The sequence below is a fragment of the Triturus cristatus genome, chromosome 7 (assembly GCF_964204655.1).
Source record: "Triturus cristatus chromosome 7, aTriCri1.1, whole genome shotgun sequence".
Taxonomy (NCBI): domain Eukaryota; kingdom Metazoa; phylum Chordata; class Amphibia; order Caudata; family Salamandridae; genus Triturus; species Triturus cristatus.
In genome coordinates, this window is record NC_140590.1 from 1,606,708,560 (window position 1) to 1,606,732,368 (window position 23,809).

Consider the following 23,809-nt stretch of genomic DNA (forward strand, 5'->3'; position numbering starts at 1 on the left):
TACACGAAACAACCAACACGTAAAAACGTGTAATTTGAAGAGCACTCCAGCAAAAATCCAGGGACAATGTTTTTCAAAGCATAAATGCTTTATTCGACAAGTTCCCCCCCGTTCTACCCCCGAAACGCTGTCACGTTTTTACGTGTTGGTTGTTTCATATATATATGTATATATATATAAATATATTCTGATTCCTTACCGTTACACGAGACAAAACGTGAGCACTCCAAACAACATGTCATTTCGTAATTTTTATTAGCAGCAGTCCAACACTGACGCATTTCGGCTGACCGTCAGTCAGCCTTTCTCAAATATATATATTGTGGACTAGGAAAGACTGTTGGGCAACCACCAGTAAAAGCCATGAGACATCGTATCTCCGTTTTGGTCCATTTAGGACGGGACGAACAGATTTAACAATTGTTGTCATTTGTGACTTTGAATATTATTACAGTTGTTGTGGGGCCGCTCGCGCTGATGCAGGCACTCGTTATAGGCCCCGCAGCTATAATAATGGACGCCACACTTTGTGTCTGGGTATCGGCGCGTGACTGCCTCAGCAGGCCGCGCCCCTTTATTTTATACAGAGGCATACGCCACGAACGTGGCGTACGCATTGCGTAGTGACCTTGTGCGCTCTAGCGTCTAACGCTAGAGCGCTAACTGTAACATCCCTCCCCAACTTGGATAACAAAATAAACCAAAGTCCATAACAGTCACTCACTTGCTTGGCAGGCAAAGTCTTTAAGGCGGCTGCTAGGCGTGGGGTTCGCTCTCAGACCATACCTGGCAGTGGCACGAGTGCCGGAGCTGGGTGGGTGGCTATTCGGGGCTTCACCTTCCGTGGGGGCATGATGGCTCTGCTCTGGGGCGCTGCAGGCTCCGCTGGACGTCAGTCCTGGTCCCAACTCTGGGGTTGAGATCTCTTCCTCCCCTCCGTCCAGTCCCCTCTGGCCGCGGTCGGTGGCCTCCGGAATGCGTTTGAACCACGAGATGTTCCTGGTGGTCGACTCCACCCCTCTTTCTGCTGTGACCATTGTACCCCGCCTCTGTGCCACAGTCCAACTACCTGGTTCATACCGGGGTCTGAATTTTCCTCCTGGCCTTCTGTCCTTCACGAGGACGCTGTCCCCTGGTCTGATGTCGCGGTCTCGACTGCCTCTGGCCCGGCTCACTTGTCGGTTGCGGTATGCTCGCCGTTGGAAAACCTCCTCCGCTTCGAACGGTGGGGGCGCCCACCCAGGGACTGTGGGTAGCCCATCGCGGCGGGGCCCATTGAGCATGAGAGACCACGGGGCTTGCTTGGTGGAGCAGTGGGGCGTGCTCCGGTATTCTCCCAGGAATCGCTGTATTTCCCTCTCGGGGTCTAGTTGCTCCACGCCGGCTATTCGAATCACTTTATTCAGGGTCCTCATGAATCGTTCTACTTCTCCGTTGGCTTGTGGCCACTGAGGAGTGATTCGCCGATGGTGTACTCCCTGATGCTGAAGGAACTCCCGGAACTCATGACCGTGGAAGGGTGGCCCATTGTCACTCTTCACCTCCGAGGGGCGCCCGAACATGGCAAATATTTTCTCCAGCGCTGGTCCCACGAACATGAAGGCTGTGGACGGTAGAACTTCCACTATGGGATACTTCGAGAAGTTGTCAATGACCACCAGCGACACTTTTCCGTTTGGGAGGCTCCCGAAGTCTATACTAATCTTGTCCCACGGGTACCTTCCTGGTTCTTCTGTCACGATGGGGGCCGGAGGCTCCGGGCCGCTCGTCACCTGGCACGCGGCGCAGCTCCTTACCACCTCGTCCACCATGCCATCCAGCCCCGGGAACCATATCTTCGCCCTCATCCTGGTCTTCATCTTCTCCGTCCCTTGATGGCCGTCGTGAGCAATGGTCGTGGCTTGATGGCGTAGTGCGGCGGGCATGACGATCCTAGACCCTCGCAGGACGACACCATCGCGGGTCATACTTAGTTCATTCTGCACTCGCCACATCTGCTGTAAGTCCTTCTTGTCCTCGTCTGCCCACGAGTTGGCGGTGTGTAGGAAATCAGCCCAGGACCCTTTTTGAAGAGCTCCCCATGTCCTTGCCAGCACGGCGTCGTGCTCCCCGGCACGTATGATCTCCTGGATTGTTAGTATCCGAGGGCAAGTCAGAGCAGCTAAGAGGTCGATGTGTGCTTCGGTTTCCTCTTCCTCTTCTTTCCCGACCGGGGACGTCACCCCCTTTTCCAGGTGTCGTGACAGAAAGACTGCCGGGTTTTTCGCACCTGGCCGGTATGTCACCTCCATCTGGTATTGCTGTAGTCCAATGGCCCACCTCTCGATCCTCGGGGGGGGGGGTGGGGTGCTGTCCCTTTGAACAGGGGCACCAATGGCTGGTGGTCTGTCACCACAGTAAAAGGGTGTCCGCAGACATATAGGTGGAAATGCCGGCAACCCCATCGGATGGCTAGTGCTTCGCGTTCAATCTGAGAATACCTCTGTTCAGTTGGGGTGAGTGCCTTGCTGGCGTAGGCCAGGGTGGCCCATGTTCCTGGTTCTTGCTGTTGCGTAAGGACTGCGCCCAGTCCCACCGGGCTGGCGTCGACAAGTAGTTCTGTCTTCCTGGTCGGATCAAAGTAGACCAGAGTGGCCTGGTCCAGCAGCGTGGTCTTGATAGCACGGAAGGCATCTTCTTCCTCTTGCCCCCAGCGCCACAGGGTGTCTGTCTTCGTGAGGCGTCTGAGAGGTTCCGCCGTGGTAGCCAAGTTTGGGATGAACCCCCACAGTACGTGGCCATCCCGAGAAAACTGCGGACTTCCGACGCAGAAGTCGGTGCTGGGGCGTTCTTGATGGCCTGGGATTTTCTTGGATCTACTTGAATGCCATGGTTGGTGAACGTGTATCCGAAGAACTCGATGCTTTGTTGAAAGAACTGGCACTTCTCCTTGTGCAACGTGTCCCCAAACTCTCTCAGCCTCATCAGTGTGGACCGGACTCGTCGGTAGTGTTCATCCACTGTTGTGGCGTGTATCAGTATGTCATCACTGACGTTTAGTACTCCTGGTAGCCCCTGCAAGATGTCTCTGATAGTGTTCTGAAATATTTCGGCCGCCGAAGAGATGCCAAAGTTAAGGCGTCGGTACCTGCGTAGCCCCAGGTGCGTGCTGAAGGTAGTGATATACCTGCTCTCTTCGGCTAGCGTTAGTTGGTGGTACCCCGCGTTGAGGTCCAGTTTGGAGAACCACCGTGCTCCGTTAAGGTCTGCGATTATGTCATTCATCGTGGGCGTGATGTGCCTCTCCCTTTTGATGGCCTTGTTGGGCAGCCTCATGTCGATGCACACTCGAATCTTGCCTGGTTGCCGGGGCTTTTCCGCTATCACCATGGGTGATACCCAGGGGGTGGGCCCGGTTACTGTCTCTATGACACCTTGCTCCTCCAACCTCCTCAGCTCCTCCTCTACCAGCGGGCGTAGGTGGAAAGGAATCCTCCTGTGTTTTAGCGCTGTGGGTGTGACTGAACGGTCAATGTGGAGCTTGACTGGTGGTCGTCGGATGTTCCCCAGGCCAGTGAACAGCTCCGGAAACTGGTCCAGCAGGGTAGTCGTCTGGGATTCTTGCACCTTCCGGAGGAATGCGATCAACCCTAGGTCTTCGGCTGCGTGCCCGCTGAGGAGGGTGTCTGCCTCTTGATTGATCACATGTATGTCAATCGTTATCTCTGCGTCATCTGACTTCACCGGCACCGTCATCTTTCCGGCCAACGGCAGCGGTGTGTCACTTCCGTAGGCATAAATCTGGGCTTTTGACCGTCGGAGTTCAGGCTTGGGTCGGAGGCGATTGTATTGTTGCACTCCCATCACGGTGACTGACGCCCCTGTGTCGATCACTGCGTTTATCCGGGACCCAGCGACTAGGACGTCGCACCTTGGTTGTGGTCTTCTCGAGCTCTTGAGGGCTCTGGTGAATGAAATCAGGTATGTCTCCCCTTCGTCATCATCGGACTCCATTGCATCTTCCTGCAGGGCCTGCGCTTGCTTGCGCCCTGGGTTGGTGGGGGAGGACAGCGACAGCTGGGATAGTTGTCTCACCAAGGCCTTCTCCGGCCTCTTTCCCCTCCGGTCTCGTTGCGTGGCTCGTTTGCGACAAACAGACGCAAAGTGGTTCATCACGCCGCAGTTGTCACACGCCTTTCCTTTCGCAGGGCACGTCCTGCCTCCGTGCTCGTCATACCCGCAGTACCCGCACGGGGCTGCAGGCTTCTTTGCCGCCGGTCGGCGGGAGGCTTCACGCGTCTGTATTGCGTCGGCCCGCTCCGTTTTGACTGTTACTCCTGACCCGGCGCCTCGTGTGAGCGCCATCTCCATCTCCTCTGCGCGGGCGTCGGATAGATCATGGGACCGTGCCAGCACTAGAATGTCCGCCATCGGGATGTTCGGTTGGCGGAGAGTGAGTGTCCGTAGCTTTTTGCTGCATATGCCGCATATTATCTGGGCTCTGATCCCATCCTCGTCGCCAGTGTTGTGGGGCCGCTCGCGCTGATGCAGGCACTCGTTATAGGCCCCGCAGCTATAATAATGGACGCCACACTTTGTGTCTGGGTATCGGCGCGTGACTGCCTCAGCAGGCCGCGCCCCTTTATTTTATACAGAGGCGTACGCCACGAACGTGGCGTACGCATTGCGTAGTGACCTTGTGCGCTCTAGCGTCTAACGCTAGAGCGCTAACTGTAACAACAGTGATGTGATGTGGTATCGGCATGACAGCCGGAAACAGGAATTGGCAGTCAGAACACAACAGGATTCCTATTGGCCAGTAATACACCAATGGCAAAAATGGACAATACAAATGTCCATCCACACATGAAGGCACCTTTTAATAAGCTTTTTCAGCATTGATAAAGGCTGTAAACACTGAGACACGTCTACTGGCAATAAAAAGAAGTTTTCTATGAATCCCGCGAATGCTCCAATTTTGTTACGTTGTTGTGTAGCAGAAACCAGGCCCCACCCTCATTCTATGGAGAAAGCACCCGTCCTGAGTTCGGAGACCGAGGTGGGAATCACCATAGCGATATTCAGTGAATCAATTGAACCGCTGCCGACAAGACTCGCCCGTCGAACACAGAAGAGTCGTGAGTTATACAAACTCAGGGACGCTTGGCTATTGAGCTGACGCCAATGGGAGGAACAGTGTGCAAAATTCGACGGCTGTGGCAAGGGGTGTATGGTCAAGCCATTGTTTGGTGATTCAAATTGTGGACTGGCAAAGACTGCGGGGCAATCGCCAGTAAAAGCCATGAGACATCGTATCCCCGTTTTGGTCCATTTAGGATGGAACGATCAGATGAAACAAATTGATGTAAATTGTGACTTTAAATATTATTACGGTGATGCGATGGGGTATCAGCATGACAGCCCGTAAAAGGAATTGGGCAGTCAAAACACCAATAGGATTCCTATTGGCCAGTAATACACCATTGGCAAAAATGGACACAGTACAAATATTCAATCACACATGACGTACCTTGTAATAAGCTTTTTCAGCATTGATAAAGGCGGTAAATGACGAAACAAGTTTTCTATGAATCCCGCAAGTGTGCCAATTTTGTTAAGTTGCTGTGTAGCAGAAATGAGGCCCCACGCTCATTCTATGGAGAAAGCACCTGTCCTGAGTTAAGAGACTGAGGTGGGAATCGCCATGGTGAGACATATAAATATACACACACACACATATATATATATATATATGGATTACATTCCGAAATACATAGAATGTACATATGGAGATAATATAAAACACTTGAATATAAACTTGATTTGATTCAACTTTACTGCTCTGAATGAAGGTGATATTTTGTAGTGTTTTCTTCCTAAAGTGCAAAACTAGTAAGTCTGTGCAATGCTCACATTCTTGTTTTACTCTTTAACAGGATCGTATTTTTCTTGGGTACCTAATTCTTACAAGAAGATTGCAACTTAATGCAAGTATCAATGTAGAAAGGGTGCTCTTAATCACAAAGGCACAGAAAAAACTAGTAAATTGGATTGTGCGATGCGGTGTAGCCAGAGTCTAAGAGAGCCACCCAGAGTTCAAGGAAGGCAGGCAGAGTTCACACTGAGGAGAATGTGGGCTTGATTTACAGTTTGGTAGATGGGATACTTCGTCACAAACCTGATGGATTTCCTGTCAACCATATTACATTATAACCTATGGCACTTGTAATACGGTGAATGGGTATCCTTCAAGTTTGTGACGGAGTATCTCATTCACCAAACTCTAAATCAGAACCTCTCGCTCGTGCCTTGAAACAATGCGACTTAGCTTTTTGAAGTGAGTTTGAACCCTCATAACCTAAGAGACATAAGTTGTTAGTTTTAGATGTATTTTACCGATGTTTCCATTTATTCATGTACTAAGGATTCCCAGTACGGAGTATTCAAAGCATGTGGAATTATGAAAGATTCAATGCTGGAGAACAGAGTTTGAATTTTATCTTAGACACAACACTTGGGTTTGTTGTTTTTCTTTCATGCGTCAGATGTATTTTATTGTTTAGGTTACCTACCACAGTGGATTTAAGCATTGTTTTGTGATGGACTAATACAACGTAATCTTGGTCTGTCTTCTGCCCCTTTTATTAATTGGTGTGCCAAAAATAAGCTCTGATTGCAGCATGCATTTTATATACGTCACTAACCAGGAACACTGAAGAAATGTACATGTTAATTCATCACTGCTGACCAAGTTATGAACCTTTTGGATGCAACATTTATTTATGCTTTCAACTGTCTTGATAATTACAGCAGAACTTCTAATAAACTGTGTAACTACCTCAGTCTCTGACCCCAGGGGCATATGCTTTGGCGCAATGGGTCTACAGAAATGTGGAATTGAGAAACGGAGAGGAAGCCCTTCTGAAGTGGATGCTTTTCCATCTTTTCCTTTTACTTCACTCCCTTCTCCCTTATGCCTGCAGTAATTCTCAATATCCCAGATCTGGAGAAAGAGAAAGTGTTATGAAATATAAGGGTAAGGAACATTTAGAGTTGCAAGCACAAACACATACAGGTTTACAACATTTGAATAATATTGCACAATGTTATGCTGGCTTTTGAGCACTGCTGGGTGTGTCTGTTAAAGTTGCACACAGTCTACGGGCCTATAAGGAGCCAGTAATTACTTCATTGTTGTTATCTGCAAACCCTTGAAGTCATACTCAAAGATCAACAATATTTAACTCTGCACTTCAGTAAACACTATCTACTACTAAGCTTTGAGAGTCAGGGGTAGTACCTAGTCAAGACACAATTGCATGATAGAAATAGAAATACTGTCTAAGGTCCTGATTTCAAGTGGCTAGACTAGTGTGTGGTATTTACTGCACTCGTAAGTGCCAGTACCTCATAATAAATATTTAATATTCCGAGCAATAGTGAGAAAAATGGTGAAGTACATGCAAAATTGTTGTGTCCTGCAAAAAAGTATCCTTGTATTGACAGGACATTATTGTCCCTCCTCCCCCTTTATATTTATCCAGCTCTTGCATTCTGAAATTTTCCTGGCGAAAGCTGAAGGGAGGTGGAGGTGTGGCAGCAAAACCTATAATTCATACCCCTGTGTGAACACGGGTTTGCACTAAGATCGAAATTTACAGGCCCCCTCATAATAGGGCCCAAGCTGAGATAATGCATCCTCTGGGACAAAGTATTACTTACCAGTCATCACACCATTAAAAAGTTAAGTCTACTTTTAAATTAAAATGAGCAAAAATGTAAATTGGCAAGCAGTACATACTTATTGTAATTAATAAACTTCTATGGGCATATTGATAGTAAACAAATCATTAAAAAAACTGTTCAATGTAAGTATAAACATTATTTAATCCAAATAAAAATGCTTAAAAATTTAAAATATTCAGCAGCAGTTTTCTGCCGCTAAAGCGGCGATAATTTTATCGCCTGGCTTGATAATATGTCCCATAGTGTCACTGATTACTAGAATCAGTATCATACTTTTGAAAGCTCACTTGTTATAGCTCAAGAAGCTGTATCTGGGGCATATTTAGAAAATAAAAAGAAAACACATGAAGGGAAAGAGCGCCACAAGGCACTGAGCATGTGGACAATCCCACTGATCTAATACTGGCTTTCTGGCAGCAGCTGGTGAGAAATGAATGGATCCACTAAAGGGCCGATCGATTGCTTCCCCAGTATCTGAGCCTTTCCAACAGAATTTCAGGATTGACAGCGTTAGAGGTGGCAGAGAAGTCAAAAAGTAAAAGATCAGTTTTAGGGTCATGATGTTGGCAAACATAAAGAGAAGGTTTGTTGGCCAACGCTGTTTTGCTGTCCCTCGGCTATCAAAAACCAGATGGATATGTTTCGAAAATGTGTTTCAGTTTCACATATTTTTGGGGCTATCTTGTCAACTCTCTTTCCATGATTCTACACAGCAAGTGGAGGTTGGGCATGGCGGGTAGTTAATCAGTATTAATGGGCTGCTATAATGGGATTTTTTTAGAAGGGGAGAGAGAGCATCCTTCAGAGGGCCAGGAACCATTCCGGAGAGAAGGATGGCATTGACCAGGTTAGTTGTATCCATCGCAAGTATCCACTTGTGATTTGGATGCCTTTTTAATGGCCAGACTTAGAATATCAAGAGTTTTCAAAGTTTAAAATATTTGAAGATAGACTGTAACCTCCCGTGTAGACAATCCCAGGAAAGTGGTGATGGATTGAAGCATTTTGATAATTTAATATTTTTATTAAACATTTTTTACTGTGTTGTTGAAATACTTTAGAATTACATTTAAGGGCACTTTAGTGGACAATTCTTGGGAGCTATTGAAAATTTCCTTTATTTGGCTGATTAAAATGGCATGATTGTGACATGAGATGAAGGCAGTACCTTATCTTCTGATTTTCATGACTCTTATGTTTTCATGTTGAAGCCACTGTTAACAAATTTGTTAACCTGAACTTGCTTTCAATTTTCGTTTCTTTTCGGCCTATTATTGGTTTTATCATGTACTAGCTAGCATATGTTCTGGGTTCTGTGGTTTTTGATGGTTATTGTGGCCTATAATGGAGGGTGTGTTGGCTTATAATGTTAGTTGTGTGTACGTGGTGGCATATGATATGAGTTGTGTGAAAGTATAATGGTGGATGTGTTGGAATAAAATGGTGGCAGTTTTGGTATCTGATGTTGGTTGCTTGCGTGTGTGATGGGTGTATTACAATATGATGGGGAGTGTGTTTGTGTATATTGTTAGTTGTGTGAACACATGGCGGGTTTGCTCTTGTATGATGGTGATTCAGTTGATGTTGTTGGATGGTATGTGGACGTATGATGTGAGTTGTGTTTAGATAAGATGGTGGGTGTGTTGGAGCTTGATGGTGGTGTGCTGGTATACAAAGCTGCCTTCGTGGATATAAGATGGTAGGTGTATTGGAGTAATGTGACGTTGGTTGTGTAGCTGCATAGTCATGACCATGTTTTATCTGAGAGTGGTTGTGTGGACGTTCGAGGAAGGGTGAGTGCACCTATAAGCTTGTTTGTGTTGACATATGATGGTCGATGTATTAGTGTATGTTGATGGCTGTGTTGATTTATGATAGTGGGTGTGTTGATGTATGACAGTAAAGAGCCTATTCACAAACTTAATTTTGTAGTACGATTAAATGGTACTTCAATATAGCTCCTAATGTACTACCAAAAATGCTATTCACAAACCTACATGTAGTGGTCTCTGCCTCCATCTCTCCTATTTTTTTTCTGTGCAGAGATCTCCCTATATGTATGTCTACACTTTATTAGTAAATGTGGGAGGGACAGGAGAAAGTGGCTCCTCAAGTTATCTGTTCAGTCTCACCCTAGACGGATACCACAAGAAATGTGCTATAGCCCTATAGCCCACTGCTGAAGGCTATACTGTTTGTTAAAGGCCCTGAAACTGAGTTATAGGCCTGAGCCACATGAAAGGGCCTATAACAAAGGAGAGAGCATTTAATATAGCCTTATAGCCCACTGTAGCGGGCTATAGCGCCATTAAGGGCCCACTCCAGCTTTAAAGGCCCGAGCCGAAGGTACAGAGGGCTATAAGGCTATTAGAACATTCAGCCACTAGAGGGCAGACAACAAATAAAACAAAGGGCTCAGTGAGCCCAGAGGGATGTAAATCCCCTTGGGCTCCATGAGGCTTTTGTTCACAGCAGCAGCTGTGAACGACAAACATTGGAATGTTGGAGCTCTGGGTTTTACCGGCCATTAGAAGCCCGGAGCACTCAACTGCCTTGAACGGAGCTCCCAACATTCCAATGTTCTAATTATTGTTATGGCCATAATCTTCTGGTGACCAGTAAAGGAACAGGCCTCTCAGTGTATTGGGGCATTGCAGGGTAGGATTCCCCTCGCAGTGGTAGTCTAGAAGAGGCTGCCAAGTCGCTTCAAATTTCCATCCTTCATCTCTCAAATCATACATCCACAACTCCATGGCGAGCAGCAGCTGGTCAACGCACCCATTAAACAATGTCCGGGGAATTATCTTGATTCCAATGTGCCACTTGCCCCTGTTTAGCTTGCAGTAGCTTGTGTAAATATTACTGTTCATTACCCCCTTTTCAGACACACCTATCTGCCTGGGCACACCCCGAGTGCTACAACTAGTGGATCATGTAGTATTGGAGAGCCTATAGCCTCTTTGATATGGCTGAGTATTTCTTATCAGAAAGTTTTGAGATTTTGACATCCCACCCAGATGGGTAGTGCAATTCCCTCCTCTCTGCATCCTCAACAGGACTTGCTGTCTGTATTGGGGAACATTTGCTTCAGATTCTGGGGGGGTTCTAAAAGTCATAACCAATTTAATACCATCTTTCCCTGCCCTGAATTTACCAAACAATTTTCGTTATGTTTCATCACAGTCTGCTTCACTCTTTCACGTATATCTCTTGTGCATGTGGGACCATTTGTGTTTCTTAGGTGGGTCTTTTAAGTTAGCGTAAATAGCTGATAAGGCCTTTGATTGTATCAAAGGTGAGGAATTATTTTTCAAAACTTGTTAGTTCCCCGATCCCTGCCTCTTTGTTCAGTGGATGTAAGCAGCAGTAGTATAACTGACAATATCTAAGTCTACTGTGATTTTAAACTTTTTTTTGCACAGGTTGAATGACTTGAACACCTGACCATGGGAGAGGTCACTGAGCATAGTGCAGTCACCATGGCGCCACGTCTCAAACTGGGTCATGTTCAGGGCTGGCGTGAATTCCAGGTTATTCAATAGTGGGGTAAATGGGAAGGGGAATTTTGTTATTAAGGAGGATTTGGTCAGTCCATCCCAAACCATCATTAAGGGCTGCGTGACATCAGATAAGTATGCTTCTTTTTTCGGTCTTGCTGTCGTGGGGAACCATAATACATCCCATATAATCCACCACAGCAAGTGCATCTCCATGACAGCCTAGTGCTTGCTTTTCTGTCTCTCTGCGCAACCACTCATACGCTATGCGTAGCTGAGCCCCATCTTAATAAAACTGCATATCCCGAAGACATAGACCTCTGCACTCTCGTGAGCTCCGTAAAACCATTTTAGCCGCCCTTGGTTTGCCGTTATGCCAAATAAATCTATTGCACGCTATTAGGATTTGTTGTAGATCTTGTTTAGTTATAATTGCCGGTACCCTGTGGAATAGGTGTAGCAGTCGCAGGACGATGGTAATTTTTCGTGTATTCATCCTACCCATTCAAGAGATGAACATGACTCCCCATCTTGCGAAGTCGAGTAAATAGTGATTAGGCAAAAGTAGTAAAGTTACTCAAAACTGTAAAAGTAAATTTATTTGTAGTAAAATCTACCCATGTAGATTTATCTTTGTGAACCCTAATCGTGTTAAAACAATAGTGAGTGTGCTGATGTATGACATTGGGTGTGGTGGATTATGAAGGTGGATATGTTGGGATATGATGTGGTTTGTGTGGCCTTATGAGCATAGGTGTGTTGGCATATTATTCTGGTTGTCTGAATGTATAATAGCGAGTATGTTGGTAGCTGTGTTGGCGTATGATGGTGGGTATTGACATATGTCGATGGTTGAGTGGACATATGATGCTGATTGCGGCTGTACCTTCCTGCATTTTCTTTGTGTGCTGCTCTGCCCTTGCTTCCCCTATACTTGCCCCCTGCAACCTGTATACACTCTGCCTTCCCTGCATACCTTCTATGTGCCACACTCCACTGTAGCCTGTGTGCTGCCATGCTGTCCGTGCCTCTCTGCACACCTAGTCTCTCTACATGTTGCCTGCCCCCTACAGCCCATGTGCTGCACTGCCTCACCCCTTCCATGTACCCTTAGCAGGATTTATGGCCTTGGCTATTGTGTAGGGACCTATATATTTGGGTTGTAGCCGGTTATTCCCTTTGAGTTTTAAGTGTTTGGTACTAAGCCACACCCTGTCTCCTACTTTATATATCGGTTCAGGTGCTCTCTTTTTATCTGCCTGTGTTTTGTCTCTTCTACGAGCCTCTTCCAAATGTCCTTTGGCGGTGTCTAATGTCAGCTTGAGATGAGCATGGTGTTCCTGTATGGATGGGTGATTTGATGCTACTGGGTGTTCGAAGGGCAGCGTGTTGGGATGGAACCCCTGGAGACAGTAGAAGGGTGAACAACCCAATGAAGAGTGGGAGGCGTTGTTATACGCAAATTCCGCTGTCCATAACAATCTGCTCCATTCTTCCTTCTGTTGTAGCGTGAAACAGCGAAGGTATTACTCTAAGGCAGTGTTCTTCAATCTGTGGGGCGCGCCCCCCAGGGGGGGCGCGCCACCATTCCAGGGGGGGCGCGCACTCCACAAGAAAATCTGATGGCTGATATTCGGCCGTAACGGAGGTTTTGAAAACAGCGGGATGGCAACCCTCACACCTTCAGCCCTTGATGAGCTGTTAAGAGGTGCTTGAAGGTGACTGAGAGGGAGGGGCTGCAGCTTCAGGCGCAGGGGCATCTATTCAGATGCAAACAGCCCTGAATGCGTCTCTGCAATTTAGAGGGGCCTCACACATTCCCTTTCTGCCCAGGGCCCCAAACATCCTAGAACCGGCCCTGATTACCCCGAGGCAGCAGTGGTTCTCTTCACAGAGCTTAATTACTGTCACTAAATTGGAAGCTAACATCGGTTCTGCAAACATGCCGTCTATAATTGGAATAAAATAAAGAAATGGCACAATCGCACCCACACTGATTAAACAAAGTATGGAGGACAATCAGTTAAATCAGTTATCTTGGAGTATCTCCTTTAAGTACTGTACATCACAGTGGGGTATGGCAAAACTAACATTTTGGAAAGAGAGCCTGTCTTCTCGTTGTCTTGTCCAGGAGGGGGTGAGGAGCCCTACCCCTCCCTGGAATACTTGAAAACTGCATGCCCACCCCTGTGCCCACCCTGGTGGATCCTGTCCAAGTCCTGGAATGGCTCCTGCAGCGAGGGTGAAGTTCTTGATGGGCCTCTTCTCAAAAAGGCTCAGCTCAAAATTAATATGAAATGTGGGCGAGTGAGTAAGTGAAGGGATGGGTGGATGGCTGGATGAATTAGTGAAAGGGTGAATGGATGAATGAAAGATTGAATAGATGGAGAATGCAAGAGGATGGATGGATTGATGAGTGAGTGGAAGGATGGATGAGAGAAAAGGTAAATAGCTGAATGTATGGGTGGAAGGGTAGCTGGATGGGTAAAAGGGTGGATGGATGAGTGAAAGGATGGATGAGTGAAAGGATGGATGAGTGAAAGGATGAGTGAAAGGATGGATGAGTGAAAAGGTGGATGATGAGTGAGTGGGTGGATGGATGAGTGAAATGTTGGATGGATTGATGAATTGATAAGTGCAAGGGTGAATGGATGGAAGGATGAGTGAAAGGGTGGATGTAAGGATGGATGAGTAAGTGAAAGGGAGGGTAGATGGACAAAAGGATGAATAGATGAGTGAAGGAGTGAAAGGATAGATGGATGAGAGAAAGGATAGATGAGTGATAGGGTCAATGGATGGATTAATGAGTGGATGAGTAGATGGATGGGTGGGTGGATGGATGGATGGAAGGAAGGATGGCTAAGTGAAAGGGTCGATGGAGAGGGAAAGGGAGGATGGATGGATGACTGAAAGGGTGGATGGGTGGAAGGATGAGTGACTGGGTGGATGGATGAGTAAGTGAAAGGGTGGCTGGATGGGTGAAAGGGTAAATGGCTGGATGGATGAGTGAATGGATGGGTAGAAGAGTGAATGGATGAGTGTACAGATGGATAGGGTGATAGGGTGAAAGGGTGGATGGATGGATGATGGATGAGTGAAAGGATGGGTGAAGGAATGTTTGAGTGAAATGATAGATGGAAGGATACGTGATGGATAGGTTTGCAAATGGTTGAATATGTTTGGATTTGGCTGGGCTTACTTATATACTATGGCGTGACCTCCTCTGATGTGTCTGTAAAACGTACCTATTGTCCTGAAGTTTTGTCCTGAATTTTGACCTTCTGTCCTGAATTTGTGTCCTGAATTTTGACCCTTTGTCCTGAATTTTTACACTCACCGTTGGCAGTAGCAAAAATCCATCCACAGATTGACCGTCTCTGTGGTGAAAAACAGGCACACCCGTCACATTAATGTTGGTGGTGTTATTATCAATCTGTCATGTGTAAAACAAAGCATCCTAGTAAAAACAATTTGCACACATTTTATCTTGGAACATTTTGTTTGTTTTGAGCTGTGTAATAAGCCTGTCATTAACCACACCCACTCACAAATCTACAGTTCACTAAACTCCCATTGCGTTGAACATTATTTGCCAGATATGGCCCGGGATATGCGGGTGGCAGTCAATTATGTAGTGTACAAGATTCCAGAAATTTCTGTCAGGTGGTGGGGGGGCCCGACATTTCAAAAAATTCAGTTGGGGGGGCTCAACCTACAAAAGTTTGAAGACCTCTGCTCTAAGGTTTGGTTGAGCCGTTCAGTTTTACCGCCCGTTTGTGGATGATAGCTGGTAGATAGACGGGCGTCGATTTTCATGATCTCGCATAAGTCTTTCCAAAACTTGGATGTAAACTGGGACCCTCTGTCAGTGATGATGACGGACGGCACTCCATGCAGTTTAATTATGTTCTGCAAAAAGATAGAGGCTAAGGCAACTGAAGTGGGTAATTTGGTAAGAGCGAGGAAATTACCCATTTTGGTCAAATGGTCAACTACCACTAGAATGGTGCCGTAACCTCGGCTAAGGGGCATTTCCACTATAAAGTCCATGGAGACTGTGTGCCACGGGGATGGTGGTGTGGAAATTGATCTGAGCAGCCCACTGGGTCGTTGATGCTGTGCCTTGGCTTGGGAATAAACAGAGCATTCGGAAATGTATGTGTTCACATCTTCATGCAGGGATTCCCACCAAAAATATCTGGTTATGGCAAGTCCCGTTTTATGAATTCCTGGATGTCCCCTCAAGGTGGAGTCGTGAATCCACTGTAAGGCCTGTTGTTGGAGAGGTCTTGTGGGCAGATTGAGTTTGCCCTCATGGAACAGCAATCCTTCTTTCACACATCTATGTTGGGGTGCTTCCTGTACCCAGGTTGCCTGATCGATGGACGAGGAGTGTTCTTTTACTTCCTTAAGGGAAAGAACGCCCTCTGTAGGATCACGGGAGGTTCTTCTTCCTCCTTGTGTTCAGTGGTTCCACAAGATGGGGGTCTGGAAAGAGCATCTGCCTTCCCGTTCAGGGGGCCTCGTCTGTACTTGATGACGTAGTCAAAGTCTGCAAAAAACAATGACCATCGTAGTTGCCGGGGTTTTAGGGCTCGGGCGCTTTTCAGAAATAACAGGTTCCTATGGTCCGTGTATCTTTCTACGGTGTGCCTTTCTCCCAACAGATGGTGTCTCCACTCCTCACAGGCTCTTTTGATGGCCAATAGCTCTTTGTCGGAGATGGTGTAGTTAATTTCACAGCTGGTTAACTTTTTGGAAAAGAAGGCAACTGGATGTAATTGACCCGTATCTGGGTGTCGTTGCAACAGTATTCCTCCCACCGCATAATACGAAGCGTCTGTCTCTAGGATGAATGGTTGTGACGCATCCGGATGTCGCAATATGGGGGCGCACGTAAAACGCCGTTTGAGAGTTTGAAAGGCTTCTTCGGCTAGTGTTGACAATTGGAACACCTCCCCTTTCCTCAGGAGGTGTGTCATCGGCTGAATGATCTTAGAGAAGTCTCGTATAAATCTTCTATAAAAATTTGCAAACCCCAAGAAACTCTGTAGGGCCTTCACACATGAAGGTGATTCCCACTCCCGAATGGCACGTGTTTTCTTCGTATCCATACATAGTCCATTAGGGCAGATGACATACCCCAGGAATTCCACTTCTCGGGTGTGAAAAAAGCATTTTTCTAGCTTTGCATATAGGGAATATCGTTGGAGCCTTTCCAACATGGCTGCTACATGAGTTATGTGGTCTGTTATGGACGAAGAATACACTAGCATGTCGTCGATGTAGACGATAAAGAACACATCCAATAATCCTCTCAGCACCTCATCCATAAAGTACTGGTAGGCGGCGGGGACATTACAGAGCCCAAAAGGCATGACCTGGTATTCGTAAAGGCCAAACTTGGTTCTAAAGGCCGCCTTCCATTTATCACCCCGCCGCACTCGTACCAAATGATAAGGTCCACGGAGGTCTAGTTTCGTGAATACCGTGGCTCCCTTCAACTGATCCAACAGTACTGGAATTAAGGGAAAGGGGTACCTGTTCTTCTTCGTGATGCGGTTTAGGGCCCTGTAATCTATACACGCCCTTAAGCCTCCCTCACGCTTTGGAATAAAAAAAAGAGGCGAGGACGCCGGGGAAGTAGAGTGACGAATGAATCCATTGGCCAACAGCTTACTCAAGTACTGTTGCAGATACGAGTTTTCGGCTTCAGTGAGAGCGTATATGCGACTGCACGGAATGCTGGCTCCAGGTTCAAGGTCAATGACACAATCATACGCCCTATGGGGGGGAAGATTACTTGCTTCCTGTTCGTTGAATACGTTCTGGTATTTCTGGTATACGCTTGGTAGCGTCGTAGTACAATTCACGCTTGCTGTGACAGAATCGCTGGCTAGAAACTCCGCGGGGTTGTTTTTCTTGGGCTGTGCTTGTACTGTCTCGAGATTACAGTGTTCAGTTCAGTAGGGAGAGTTCAACGTAACCGTCCTTGCTGCCCACTGTACATAAGGATCGTGGAGCGTGAGCCAAGGCATGCCCAATATCAGGGTAAACTGGGGGGCGTCTATTAAATCAAATTGGATGGACTCGCTGTGATTCAATCCAATCTGCATCTGAACCAATGGAGTGTGGTATCTTATGGGTCCTGACGTTAATTCTGAGCCGTCCACGGTCTTAACCAACTCAGGTACCTTCTTCTTAATGCCTCGCATGCCGATTTCCCAAGCATATTTTTGATCAATAAAGTTGCCTGTTGCTCCGGAGTCCAATAAAGCATGCACAGACACCAGTCCTACTTCCGGCACATCCAAGGTAACGCAAACGTTGAGATGGGCAACAGCGTTCTGGACTGTATTAACCACTGCATGGCAGACCTCATCCTCTTGTGGCCACAAACAAGGGGTCTGAATCGTATTTGGGTGATCTAGTTTTCCGATGTTTCAGGCACGTATACCAGCGCAGGCACCTTCTGCTCCCCCTTGCCTTCTCTATATGGAATTCTGGTTTTTGCTTTACACTCCTTAATAAAGTGTCCTGACTTCCCACAATACAAGCACAGTCGTTGTTTTCTCCTTTTTTCCCTCTCTTCTTGGGTTAACGGTCCTCTGATGCCACCGATTTGCATGGGTTCTGTCCCTTCCATGCTGGGGGTGGTTCCCTCGCTTACTGCTCGGGAGCGAGGAGTAGTATACCTAACCTCCGGGCGCTGTTTATCTCCTTTCCTCTCCTGTAACCGATGATCTAGCTGTACAGTGAGATCGATGAGTTCATCACAGGCGGAGGGCAGGTGTACCACTTGGGCCAAGACGTCTTTTAACTCGCTCCTCAATCCTTGATAATACAGGGAGGGTCTTTTTTCCATGGGCCAGTCTGTTTCAGAGATAAGTCTATTGAAGGTAGTAATGTATGAAAGTAAGTCTTGACTGCCTTGCTTCAGTGTGAGCAGTTCCCTGTCTAAGGAGAGTAGGTGCGCCTTCCTATCAAACAGTTTGCGCATTTTGTCTCAGAAGGTGTCGAAATCCCGCAGGGCTGGATCATCCCTTTCTATGAGGGGAAAAGACCAACTGACCGCGTTCCCTCCCAGGTAGGACATAACAAACGCGATTTTGGTCCCAGGAAAATGCCAAACTTTTTTATGTCTCCGTAGAATCTTTCGGGTGGTGCTAAGGCCAAGTGGGCGGGCTGGATCACTTGTATGGTAGAAGGACCCGAACTATCCCCTACCGCCTGAGATGGTTGCCCTGCCCCTACCCCCTGATGGCTGGGCGGAGGTAGCGTCCTTGGTTTAATATATTGAGCTCCTTGTGCATCGCCGGGCCCAGGACGAGACAACCCTGTGACCTCCCGCCTCATAGTGCTAATTTCATTGCGGAGCTCTATGTTCTCGCCCCTGAATGCGTCTACTTCTAATCGCAGGGCTGTTAATGTTTCCAGCACCGAAGTAAGCACGATGTGGGTGTCCATCGTTCAGGCTGTATGTAACCGTGGGCTTGCCACTCTGTCACACAGAGGTAGGTAGGACGTACCTTGTAGCCAGGCACAGCGGGAACAATGAGATGCAAGTTAACCCTATCCCCTCGGGGGTGACACCCATGCGTGCTCACAAAACACGGCACGTTTACTACCTCCTCCGGGGAAAGGGAAAAAAGGGGACAAAGAAACCAAAAGGAAATAATCAGCTGCTGCTAGGCGCTGGCACGGGATGTCTTCACTAGGTCGAACCTCACTCGCCTATGCTTCATCCCATAAACCCTGTAAGTGAGACACAAAACAAACAATCCATCATGCGAGCTCGAAGGGCACACCTCCCTCCCCCAGCACTCCTTGTGTGGGCACACTTACATAAACAGCGCTCGTTATCCTCCCCACAGCAGCAATGTTAAGATAACAGAAATCTCTGGTATATACAGTCTTGTAAACGATATTTAGAAAGTACTTATCTCGGGTTAAAGCGAAGTCAAGATCGCCTTGCCATGATTACGAATCAGTATTCTTCTATGGTTACATCACCAAGTAACCGGCGGATAGAAGCCGGTGTTTCCCTTGGCTTCCTACCAACCAAGGGGAAATGGGGGTGGTAGTTGGGCTGCGTCCACACCAGTCTGTAAGGCAGGTGTTCTAGATCCTCCTACAGCTGCGTGTAATTCCCAGGACCACCATGGCGCCGATGACGTCTCCCATAATCCACGGGTGGAAGACACGCTACTCTTTGCCAAATGTAACTCACTCACATCCGCGTTGGTCCGCACTTGGAATTGCTGGCCAAGTCTCCCCATCTGTTCTGGGGTTTCACGTCGCAGTACTCGCTTTGGGGTTAACACACGGGGAGCCGTTCCCCGCTCCGCTTCCGTGGTTCAGGTTCCGTTGGCGTATGCGCCCAAAGCTGTCCAAGTAGCGCGTTCGCGCTACGGCAGGGAATTCTCAATACAATCGGGCACAGAGCCCTGTGGTGAAGTTCGCTGGAACGAATACAGGCGGCGGTTTCTCAACAGAGAGCAGAATGCCCTAGTTGGCTTACTTCAATAGTCCTCAAGGAATCCAGGAAGTCTTCGAAGTGGCAAGCCCCGCGTTCTAGGTGGGCGGAGCTTAAGTAGGCCAATCCCGTTGCTCTCTCGGTATCATGAGAGCAGTAGTTCTTTCTCCCAGACTCATGGGAGAGGTAGTTCCGGTCCCCCCCACATTCATACCATGCGTTGTGTGCCTCCTCTAGAGCGCCTCCTCACCTTATTCATGACAGAAGTACTAGCTGTCTCTCGAGTATCAGCGTCGACAGCTTGAAAAGTATTTCACAAGTAAGATACAACGGCCTAAAAAATCTTTCATAAAGCTGCAATACAGCAAAGCTTTACTAGATATCATTTTTTTTAAAAAAGTAAATTTTTTTAAATTTAGCTATAATAAACATTTCCAACTGTTAATTCCAGTACAATTATAGTCATTAAAGCATGTCAATGTATCACATAACAATATGCACAGCGTTGGCGAAAGTCCATGGAGTTCTTTCTTCCGGGCATCTGATATTCAGTAGAAGACCTTTACACAATCCCGACTATAGTTATATAAATAAACAAATATCACTGCATTACAGAAAGGAAACATACGGATCTGTCTGTAGGAATGCAATCTACTACATAATTGGTTATTCTACATTACACAAATTAATTTCACCAGCTATATGCAATTTACGGCCAATCCTCTATGTAGGCTCTGGGTTCGTGTCAGCTCGTTACGTGAGTGGGTGTTCAATGAGGTACCTAGTGAGTGTAGCCCATATGTCTCGAGGTCTGGAGGAAGCGGGAATCAATTCCGCATAGGTGATCAGTTGCCCTTTCCACAGGATCAGGTCTCCAAGCCATTCCTTAAATTATGGAGCCCTTCCCCTACCCCATCGACAAGCCACCCGTCGCCTGGCAAATATTATGCTAAAGGCAACAAATTTATGTTGGGCGGCTGGAATCGCCTCCGTATACCCCAACAAAGCTAACATTGGGGACATCTGCATTTCCAGTAGGGTCATTAGTGCCAGAACTTGACCTATGAACTGCCCCACAAGACCATGCCAGATGAAGGAAATCTGCACCGTCTACTTTACATCTATCGCATTATGCATTTTCTCGCAGACCATAGCGATGCAGGCAGGCAGGGGTGTAATATGTACGATGTAAGAATTTATAATGTGTAATACGTAACCGGCTGTTCGAGGAGACAAGTTCGGTCTGTTTGCAACAGTAATCCCACTGCTGATCTGTAATGTGGCTCCCCAGCTCTATTTTGCTCGGGCTGGGCAAGGCGTGTAATCAATATCTGTTTATAATCTGTGGTAAAGGGTTGACACCAGATGTGAGGTCTCAGAGGTACGCAGTATATGGTGCAGAGGGGCAACCGTGGGGGGCTCCTGGGGATAGGACGTTGTATATTCTTTTATGCGATGTCTCAGTTGAACATATAAAAATATATATCCATAGAGAATGCCTGTACTTTTTGAAAGAGTTGTGACATGTCTTTAAATTTACCATTAAGATAGAGGTCACCCCAGTTGTGAATGTGGAATTTGGATTTGGTCTTGGAGAATACCCCCTCTTCCAGAAGTGGCATCTTAGGGTGGTATGTGAGGGGGAGCATCGGAGAATAATGCATTGGTGCCTTGAGTATGCGAAGGAGGCGCTACCAGGCTTTAATAGTGCAGTCAACGGATGATGGTCCCGCGGGCCTGCTTTCAGGCTCGGATAAGATGATCCCGTTTAGTGGGATAGGATGTGCCAGCCAATGTTCCTTTGGCGACCTGAGGTGTATATCTGGGGGTGTGAAACCAGTAGTGCGCGAAGTGCGCCTGGGCGCATAGGTAGTACAATTCGAAATTGAGCACGTCAAAGCCGCCTTGTAGGTACGGCCTAGTAAGTATCTCCCACTGCAAGTGTGGTTGCTTGCCTCCCCAAACCAGTCTTATGAGCGCTGATTTGAGCATGTTAAAAAAGGGGCGGCCAGGATAGAGCGGGATGTTTAAAAAAAGGTATAGAAACTTTGGAAGGATAATCATTTTTATAAGCGAGATGCGTCCTGCCATTGTGAGCGGAAGGGCTATCCACCTAGTGATTCAGTTTGTGATGTGTTCTAGTGCACATCCATAATTACAGCGTAGGAGCTCAGCACGGTCAGAAGTGACTTGTACACCCAGATATTTCACCCTCTCGTCACACCATTCTATAGGGTAATCAATATGGAAAGGCTGCGCAGCTGCGGTCAGTGGGAATATCTGTGATTTAGACCAGTTAATCGTTATGCCTGACATGCCGCCAAATAGTATAAATTCGCGCAGCAGCGGGTTGAGATTGTGGATCGGGTTTTTTACGTATAGAGTGACATCATCCGTGTATAAAGATACCAATATCGGACGCAAGAAGCATCTGAGGGCTTTTTCCGAAATGATGTTGGCGGAGTCTTGCCACGAGTGGCTCAATGGCAAGGGCAAATAATAGCGGGGAGAGAGGGCAGCCCTGCCGGGTGCCCCTCGTAAGCATGATGGAAGATGAGACATGTCCATTTATTTGCACCCGAGCTGTAGGGGAAGTATACAGGAGTCGGATCCACGATAGAAACCTGATTGGGAGTCCCATGCATTGCAGTATGGTGAACAGGCAATCCCATTCCACCGAATCAAAGGCTTTCGTGGTGTCTAAAAAGACCGCCACAAGCGCTAACTGCGAGTCAACACTATGCATTACTGAGAATAGCGTACGCAAATTATGAGCAGTCGCCCTGCCCGGTATGAAGCCCACCTGGTCCGGCAGCACCAATTTCTCCATTTAGCTGCTCAGTCTATTCGCCAGGAGCTTGGCAAGGATCTTTGCATCTGTATTGATTAGGGATAACGGTCTGTACAAATCACATTGATTCGTAGGTTTGTCTGGCTTTAGCAGCGAGATGATGAGGGCCTCCCTCATGGAATCTGGTAAAACTTGAGACTCCAGTGCCTCCTCATAAACTTCACTCAGTATGGGTATCAGTTGCTCAAAGTAGGCCTTGTAGAAGTCTACTGGTTGCCCGTCAGACCCCGGAGCCTTACCTGATTTCAGTTGCATAATCGCTTCTCTAAATACATCTATCCCAAAAGTTGCAGCTAAAAACTCCAGTTGGGAATTTCCCGGCCAGCCCAAGGCAATACCTTTCAAGAAAGGAGTGAAATCCTGGGGTGCGGTGCGCCGGGAGGTGTATAGTGACTCATAGAAGGTGGTGAATGTGTCTAGAATGGCACGGCTATCTCTGTGACGTGTGCCCGAGGCATCTAGTACCTCTAACACATAATTAGAGAATTTTGGCTTTTGTATGTCTTGGGCTAGCGCCCTTCCTGGCCTCTCTCCTTCCCCATAGCGCCGCGCATTGAAATGCTTCCCACGAAAGCGAGTCTTCCGCTCAGCAGTGTCTATATAGTCGGTGAGTTTGTGCCTAAGGTCAGACCTCTGCATGCCTGATGGGTCCCGCAACATATCTGTTTCCAGGTGTTTCAGTTCATCTTCCAGTTTACGTAAGCTTCATCGAATGTCTCTGAGCACCCCAAAACTCTTCGCCATACAGAAGCCACATATTGTAACTATAAAAGCTTCCCAAAGCGTGCCCATGCTAGTAACCGAGCCCTTGTTACGATTTTAAAAGTCTGTAATTTCTTCCCCCAGCTCAGCTCGAAACACCATGTCCAGAAGTGCTGTGGGTACCAGTCTCCAGCTAAATGGAGGGGCAGTGGTGCAGGGGAGAGTCAGCTGTAGGACCACAGGTGCATGGTCTGAAAATGTTCTAGCCACATGAGTTGCGGAGGTTACCCAAGGGACCACCCCCGTGGAGACTAACCAATAATCTAACCGGGACCAAGTGGCGCGAGCAGTGGTGTGGTATGTGCCTTCTCGCTGTCCCGGGTGACAATGCCGCCATGCATCCACCAGGCCTTGAACCGTTAGAAGCTGTGAGAGAGACTTGTGTCCGTGTGTAGTGATGCGGTTGAGGGTGAGATCGGTCTAATGAAGGGCATAAAGCCGTATCGAAATTCCCGCCCCAAATGATATGTGTTGAACCAATTTTCAGGATCTGTCCCC

The 23,809-nt window shown here is 47.3% G+C and overlaps 1 protein-coding gene across 1 annotated transcript in view; it reads right to left on the minus strand.

Annotated features, from left to right (window-relative positions):
* Positions 1-23,809, minus strand: part of EFCAB8 (EF-hand calcium binding domain 8) — a 3,172,177-nt gene that overhangs the window by 710,074 nt on the left and 2,438,294 nt on the right. The window contains exon 21 of the mRNA XM_085615170.1: positions 6,818-6,982. Within this exon, the coding sequence (XP_085471296.1) occupies positions 6,818-6,982 (165 nt within the window). The remainder of the gene's footprint in view (positions 1-6,817; positions 6,983-23,809) is intronic.